General features: G+C 39.3%; 1 protein-coding gene across 2 annotated transcripts; it reads left to right on the top strand.

Annotated features, from left to right (window-relative positions):
- The first annotated feature begins 826 nt into the window (after nt 1–826).
- On the top strand, nt 827–6,842 carry LOC116168594 (nucleoporin NUP2). 2 transcript variants are annotated; one of them, XR_004144793.1, is made up of 21 exons: nt 827–1,128; nt 1,174–1,302; nt 1,354–1,530; nt 1,584–1,682; nt 1,734–1,826; nt 1,935–2,027; nt 2,079–2,186; nt 2,235–2,327; nt 4,406–4,498; nt 4,585–4,680; nt 4,736–4,828; nt 4,878–4,970; nt 5,021–5,113; nt 5,166–5,273; nt 5,324–5,416; nt 5,463–5,570; nt 5,622–5,714; nt 5,845–5,937; nt 6,034–6,278; nt 6,324–6,513; nt 6,562–6,842. XR_004144793.1 is itself a non-coding variant. In XM_031484516.1 (20 exons), exons 1-20 carry the CDS (start codon nt 1,020–1,022, stop codon nt 6,628–6,630), a joined length of 2,178 nt encoding a protein of 725 aa, XP_031340376.1. In that variant the 5' UTR covers nt 827–1,019; the 3' UTR covers nt 6,631–6,842. The 2 variants fall into 2 exon arrangements, 1 of the variants encoding a protein (XP_031340376.1); XM_031484516.1 differs by lacking the exon at nt 6,324–6,513.
- Nucleotides 6,843–8,117: the final 1,275 nt, after the last annotated feature.

Raw genomic sequence — 8,117 nt, 5'->3', positions numbered from 1 at the left:
CGTTCTGACAATACTCGCACACGCAACATTTGAACGATAGATGCAACTCCAAATAAGCAAAGGAAGCAAACCATAGAATTATCACCATATAAAGCAAAAGAATGCCGGAAATTTTTTATTTATTTAGTGGCTTATGGAGATGAGATTATGGCACCTTTGCCTTTCCTCCTAGAAAGTAGAACAAGAAGAGCGCAACTTTCCTTTTGCATATGAGTAGGTAGAATGAGAATAGATATGGTTTTAATTAGGTGAAGGCTAAACGAGGGTGGTAATACAGTTATTAGCTTAATAAGGACGTTTGCAAATACCGAAAGGTGTTCCTTGTTGCTGAGACGGGGACAGATAATAATTGAAAGCAACTGTAACTGTTTGATCAATAATTGGAATGGGCCAATTAAGCAATTTACTTCTAATTTAATTATAGCGTTTTTAAATTATATAATGATCGCTCGGATGCATTATTGGATATTAATGATGTCATCTACACTTACGTTAGATGAAAGAAAAAAAAGGGTGACTCATTCGGGGTCAACTGGTGTGGAGGTGCCCGTTGCCCAATATGGATATGTACAATTTAAAAAGCGACTAAACTTTAAATGTACATTTAAAACGGCGCCTTTGACCTTCAAGCCGTGTCAGATTTATGTAAAACCGAATTGATCTAAATTTGGGAGGGCCATGTATTACAAAATTAGGTAAATTGAAATTGTTAATTTCGCGTGTTGGTGTTATGTAAGTCAAGTATGTAGCCCAACAGGTAGTCCCCCTCCTTGTTGGATCTCAAAATGATGGGGGGATTTTGCAATGCTCTCCAATACTGTAGACTTCTGAATTTAGTATTAACAAACCGACTGACTTGCCAGTTCCTTAAATTGCGATTTCATTTGAGTTTCCAACGATCGATCTTGAGTGATCGGAGGCATCTACCAAGCGGTATCTGGTACGAAGGGATTGCGTTACACAAATCGTTCATTCTCAGATTAGCATTAAACGTGTTGGTTTTTTGTGCGAAAAGGAAAATGGGAGGTTTTCAACAACGACCATGGACACCGACGAAGAGACGTGGTGCTATTGCAGCTGAATACAACAGCCCAGGCCCTGCGTGTGTGACACTTCCGTCTTATTTGGGTAAATCCACCCCACCTTACGCATATTGCTATTGATTTATTGTAGGTAAAAAACCTTCAGAATCAAAGACGGGCCGGGCGCCCGCTTTCAGCTTTGGAAGCCGTCACAATGGCAAGCTGGATAGTGCTGGACCCGGTCCTGGACAGTACAACATAACCGGTTTGAGCGCAAAAGGTAATAGTTAAATTTAGCGACGCCCAAATTTCAACTCGAAACAATGTGTAGGTAAGGACAGTCCTCCTGCTGCCAGCCTACATAGTCGCCCAAAAGAGACGAAGAATGATAACTTCCCCGCACCCGGCGATTACAATCCCGACAAATCCTCGAGTGTGATCCACGATACCGCTCCAAAGTACACCTTCGGGCTTAAAACCAATGTGACCAAGATTGTCGATACACCTGGTGAGTTACTTGGCGCACAGTATGCACTTAAAGCACCCCTTCAAATTGTACAGCACCGAACGTTTACCGCACGGAAAAAGTGATAACTCACGACTCACCTAAATACACATTTGGTCTTAAGACTGCAATCGAAAAACCTCTCGATACACCCGGTTTGTCTTTAATCCCCAATTATAGCACTATACTTAACAGATCGTTTTAAGCACCCAATGTTTACAATCCTAACGCAGTCAACCACATGCCAAGCTACAGCTTTGGAACGAGACCAAACTTGGAAAAGCCATCAGAGACTCCCGGTAAGCCACGACCTGAGTCAGACGCTCACATTTACAATCAATTCAAATTATTTCACCGCTATTCACAGTTACAGTTAGTCATCTGCACATTTTCTGTTTAATTTTAAGCACCTAACGTTTACACGCTCAACGCATCCGGCCAAGCGCCTAAATTCTCATTTGGTGCAAAACTAGGCTTGGAGAAGCCTTTGGACACTCCCGGTTCGTATGATTTCTCGCCCAAAGCTTAGCACAACATTTACTAATTTACAGCACCGAATGCGTACAACATTCCGGAGTCTGAAAAAAATTTACACGAAAGTTCGCCTAGGTACTCCTTCGGATGCAAAGGTCAAGCCCAAAAGCCCAGCGACACGCCTGGTGTGTGTTAAAGTTAATATTATCTAATCTAAAATTATCAAATTTAAGCACCCAATGTCTACAATCCCAATTCGATCGACCATATGCCTAGTTATACTTTTGGGGCAAAGCTGGGCTGGGAGAAACCGCTGGAAACTCCTGGTTAGTTGTCATTTTAATCGGTATTTTAGTTTGATTAATCGCGCTTATGCTTTTATGTTAGTGCTGTTAAAATACGTTCTTCGAAAAAGTGACTTCGGGATACTGTAGTGTTTAACACGTTTTGCAATGATTTATCTGAAGTAATTACTTTTTGCTAAACCATAATCAGAGAAACTCGACCTTAATGTTTTTTACCACTTAAGCCTCTTCATCCATGTGTGTTTCTTTCACACCACAGTCGAATATTCTTGCCGCTCTCTTGTGCCTTTTTGAAGGTTTCTTTACTACATCTTCATGCCTCTTGCATTCAAGCCTTTTTTTTCTCTTTCGTACATTGACGCCTCATTGTTTTGAAACCTTTTTCCTATTTCGTGGCGCCCTTTCTTCGCATCTTATTCCTTCACGTTTCTTATCGTCATTCTCCTCCCATGCTTCTTCAGAACTTATCCTTTATTGCCTACTTCTCCACTCTCTCACGCTTCCGCCTCCTACCTTTTGCATATATTCGCACCTCCTCGCTTTCTTAATATCTTCCTTGCACCTGTCCCGTACATACTTCAGGTCTTTACGCTTACCATACGAGACTACGTCATGCTTCCCTCAATTCTCCTTCCGTCACTGCTTCTTTTTTACGCCTAATGTATACCCCTCCCATTTATTCTTCTCTCATTTAATTCCTTCACCTTCCTTTACGTCCTTGGCGCATCTCTTTAATTTTCTTTGAAGACTTCGTTTTCGCTGCTCCTTCTTTACATTTCTTTCATATCACCAGGTACTTCATTTTCCTTCAAAATCTATTCACACCTTTCTCCTTCACACTTCTTGCACATTTCCTACATACACGTTTTCGTCCTTTTCACAACTTTTCTTCTTACCCCTTTCCCACGTATCTTCCTTTAAAACTTGATTCATCTTCATCCCCCACCAGACCTAGGCAATACTAACACTTCCCACGAAACAAATACAAATACAACACATACGTATTTAAAAACTTCAATTACTTCCCAGCTCTGGCCCCGACTTTGTCATTCAGACCACTTTCCTGCACATCTGTCCTCTTCAGGCTTCCTTCACGTCTCCAATCATTGGTCTTTTTTTCGTTTTACTTCGCCTTCAAACGCTACTTTTAACTTACACTTTCATTTCATTTCTTTGGACTCCTATCTATTCACAGGGGAGCCCGGCTAGGCAGCACTTAGGCACACCAAACGCCTATTGTGCCTACCCGCTCTCTTTCGTAACTGAGTTCAGGGCCCGTTCCTCACCATAAAGGATAGGGCCTTGTTTAGCCTAAGTTGTTTCACCCTCCCCAGTCTCCAAGGAGTTGATGCCTCTGGCAGTGATAGACCACATGCCTGGCAGTTTCATCTGCCTCGCCACAGAACCTGCACGCGGGCTCCTCCACAAGGCCAATGTTATGCAGGTGATAGTTGACCATTCAGTGCCCCGTAAAAGGACACCGGGGATCTTCCTAATGCGCCTAATTTCATGCAACCGAAATAACATGAGCACGCATTTTGCATTGTCATTCTGGTAGATTTTAATAAAAAACGACGGCTTTTAGATTATGATGAAGAGATAAGAAATTCGGCCGCTATTTCCCTTAAGTTTCTTATGGGATTTCTCTTCCATAAAAATTAAAACATTCAGTTTTAATTGAAAATATCAACTTCTTCTTCAGTTGAATACATTGCACACGAAAATAAAAATACGGAAACCAAAGCAATAATATTCTAATTAATGAATATGACAGCGAAATCTTCATTTGATTTAAGAAGTTATTTTGGTTGCATACAATTAAGCGTCCTTCAGAACAGTTTTTGTCATTTAAAACTGGACATAGGAAATCCCTATGTCTACTTCTAAATGAATATCACTGTACCCATGCCCGTTCCGATTTCTGTTAGAGATCCGTTTGTAAACGAATCCGTCAGGTTTGAGGAACCCACCGCTCCCTGTCCGGGAGAATGACTTTATAACTCCTTGGTCTACAATATTCCTCGGAGATTTTCGATGACGAGCCTATATTGACAGCACAGAGCACTTAATAATCTTAATTGCGCCGTTTTTAATTTAAGCACCTAACGTTTACAATCCTAATTCCATTCACCATACTCCAAGTTTCACATTTGGATTAAAATCCAGCTATGAGAAGCTCTCCGAAACACCCGGTATGTATTTATCAATTAAGCGAGTTGTAACCGCAACACCTAGCTTCTGTAGTACTTACATTAATAGTTTAATTGTCAATTCCCAGCACCGAATGCTTACGATGTTCCGGACGGCGATAAAGATTCGCCAAAGTACACGTTTGGCTTGAAAACTCAGTCTCAAAAGCCTAGCGAAACACCTGGTTTGTGTGAAATACGTAGTGATCCCCTACTAACTTACTTTTTTTTTAAATTTAGCGCCTAATGTATATAGTCTTAACTTAAATGACCATACTCCAAGTTATACGTTTGGAACAAAGCTAAGCATGGAGAAACACTTAGAAACTCCCGGTTCGTATTGTAGCGGCATAATACCGAGTAATTAGTTACTAATTCACAGCACCAAATGCCTATAACGTTTCCAAACCGGAAAGTTCGCCCCGGTATACCTTTGGTAGTAACACCCAGATTCAGAAATCTAGCGACACGCCTGGTTTGTGTAGAATGTGTAGTAATTAGTGTGATTGAATTTTAATTTTTAAGCACCTAACATCTATAATCCTAATTTGATCGATAACACGTTCAGCTATACGTTTGGGGCGCGATTAAACTTGGAGAAGATATTTGAAACTCCTGGTTAGTATCTTAGGAATAAAAATTAATGTATTAGATTTTTACTAATTCACAGCCCCTAATGCTTATAATACTTCCGAATGTGAAAAGAATGTGCATGAGAGCTCGCCAAGGTATACGTTTGGTTGTAACACCCCAATCCAAAAACCGAGTGACACACCTGGTCTGTAACATTTATAATTGTCGCCCAATTTAATTCTGTTTTAATTTAAGCACCTAACGTTTATAATCCTAACTCGATCGATCACATGCCCAGTTATTCATTTGGAGCGAAACTTGGCATGGAGACACCGTCAGAAACTCCCGGTTAGTACTTTGTGTGTAACTAGATTAATTATTTAATAATTCACAGCACCGAACGCTTACAATATTCACGAGTTCGAAAAGAATTTGCATGAAAGCTCGCCTAGGTACACATTTGGCTCTAAAGCCCAACCTCAAAAGCCCAGCGACACCCCTGGTTTGTATACCTAGCACTTTGAATGGATAATTACACCATATTTAATTTAAGCACCTAACGTTTATAATCCCACTTTACTCGACGACACGCCTAGCTATACAATTGGGGCTAAATTGAGTCTGGAGAAACCATCGGACACACCTGGTTAGTTCAAGAGATTTTGAAAATAATTTCAGTTTTGTTTGCTAAAATGCTGTGGTTCATCCATTTTGCTCAAAGACGTTTATGGTTTTAGCACTATTACTACTACAATATTAATATATTATCTCCATAGCACCAAATGTCTACAGCATCCATGACTTGGAAAATTCACCACGGTATTCATTTGGGCAGAAAATTGAAATGGATAAGCCACTAGAAACTCCTGGTTTGTTGACTACTTACACTTTTAAGTAACAGGTGGCAGTACTTACCGACCAATCACCCATCGCACTTTCGCCTCCTTACCAATTGCTATTTTCAGCTCCAAATGTTTACAAAATTGGCGGTGTGATTGGCGACAAGAAATCATCACCATCCTACACTATATCAGGGCGCCACAAACAGCCGATGGACGAGCGTGTTAAGAATCCAGGCCCCGGATCTTACAACAACGTTAATCCAGAAGCGTACAAGGACCATTCGCCTTGCTACAGCATGGCAGCTCGCACTCAGCTACCATCGGATGCCACCAAAATACCAGGACCCGGCGTTTACTTCCCCGAAAAGGTACCTCCACCACTAACCAGCAAACCAGCTAACACCTTCCCTTAGGTAACAATACATTTAAGAGACGCCCCTCGTCACTCCTTCGGTATAAAGCACTCACTCTACTTGGGATCCGAATCCCTCTGCTTGCGAAAAGACAAAACCGCTCTTCTATTCTAACCTATTAACATCAGTAGGAAGCGGTCGCAGATAAAGGAAGAAACTGGGCACTTCTTTCTGTCTAACCACTAACATGGTAGCAAATTGATCTTCAATGGTTAAACGTGACTCGAATTAATTTCAGGTTACCATCGACTATCCACCTGCACACTCCTTTGGCATCAAACATTCGCCATACTCCGAACACTATTAAGCGATTATGCCGGAAGAATCCAGTTATTTGTGCGCTTTGCATGTCAGATGAGTTTTTCACCGAACTAATTTTTGTCGTCATGATACTCACAAGTTTACATTTTTATACGTTTGTTAATTGTTGCTTGAGATTAATCTTTTGTGGTGTATGATTCTCTCACCGACATTTTTTGTTTAACAATCTAATCGATATTAAATATATTTTGGAAAAAAGAGAGTTGTTACTTATAATGTGTAGAACATTTACTTTCGTTGCATTATGTTCCTTTTCAGATATGATGCGACTCGTATGAATGTTACTGCTAACTAATGTGGGGATTTTTTAAAATATATCATTCATATAAACATTCTACCATTAGAGCTGGCCTCTCCACTACCCCAAATTGTATGAGAATCTCTTAGCATTAATCTGTTTACGGTTTACCTAATACAATGTCGTATGTGTATCCTGCCGATGAAGTTATTCATCAAACGGCTATTCTTGGTATATTTTTATTTTTTGCAAAAATAATGAACTTACGTAAACTTATGTGAGAGAAGGGCGACCAAAATTTTATGATTTCCCATAACCATATCTCTTAGGACTTATTGGGGTTTTCCTAGTCCCTCTAGCTCCTGCAGTCTATCTACCATCTCTAGTTTTCCTACTACCATATACAGTAACATAATCTTGGTAGTTTACTTTACTTACTTTACTTTACTTTACTAGTTCTACTAGTCTGTTTACCTATTGTAGTTTCTTTGGCATCTGGTCTTTTCAGTCTCTTTAATACATTTAATCTCACTAGCCTCTTTAGTTTTCTAGTTTCTACCATAATTTGATGCACAAATGAAGATGAGGGAAAAACGAATGTTCTTTCAGACCTTATAGCCATAAAAAATTCAAGGCCTGTAGGTACCATTGTTTAAGTATTTAAACAATGCCTGTACCTAATATTGTTTAGTATTTGTAATTGAAATAACACCATAAAAATTACGAAGGGGCTTCTTTCACTTATTCTAGCCTAAACAATACCAAGGAACCATATGCGGCATTATTTTACTTAAAAAATGGGATATGCTTTTGTATACAAAAGTCTGGGTAATAGAGATATAAACAATCATTTTAAATTTCGTTATGGAAAAACAAGAATAATAATGCAATAGAGAATGGACTACTAGGTGTTTGAAACTCGCCAATTTCAAGTTCGGGGTAAGAGAAGGCGAGGTAATTGATGTGGTATTACAGTTGGAAAGCTTTTTTAATGTGTTATCTGCAAATAAAAGGTGCCATTGTAGCATCAAAATAGGGTTAAAATCCAGTCAATAAAACGAAATGGTTGAAATTAAATTAATTTAAATTACTATCATCATTAGTTTAAAGTTTGCATTTAATTCTTTTTTTTTAGAAAAACAAACATTTCTTGAGCGAATCCTTTATCTGACCAGCTTAAAATGCATAAAAGTTGAGCAGAATTTAACAGAAAAAAAAGTTCGGTCAAAAAATAT

Source organism: Photinus pyralis, unplaced genomic scaffold (genome assembly GCF_008802855.1).
Source record: "Photinus pyralis isolate 1611_PpyrPB1 unplaced genomic scaffold, Ppyr1.3 Ppyr1.4_LG4, whole genome shotgun sequence".
In the NCBI taxonomy this organism is placed as follows: domain Eukaryota; kingdom Metazoa; phylum Arthropoda; class Insecta; order Coleoptera; family Lampyridae; genus Photinus; species Photinus pyralis.
Note: the sequence above shows the minus strand (reverse complement) of the source record. Positions and strands in the feature narration are given on the sequence as shown.

What these genes read in the sequence shown, in the direction of transcription:
- LOC116168594 (XM_031484516.1), top strand. Translation starts at nt 1,020, where the DNA reads ATGGGAGGTTTTCAACAACGACCATGGACACCGACGAAGAGACGTGGT. An exon ending in GAAACACTTAGAAACTCCCG is followed by an intron (nt 4,829 to 4,877) that starts GTTCGTATTGTA and finishes ACTAATTCACAG; the next exon opens with CACCAAATGCCTATAACGTT. An exon ending in TAAGCCACTAGAAACTCCTG is followed by an intron (nt 5,938 to 6,033) that starts GTTTGTTGACTA and finishes TGCTATTTTCAG; the next exon opens with CTCCAAATGTTTACAAAATT.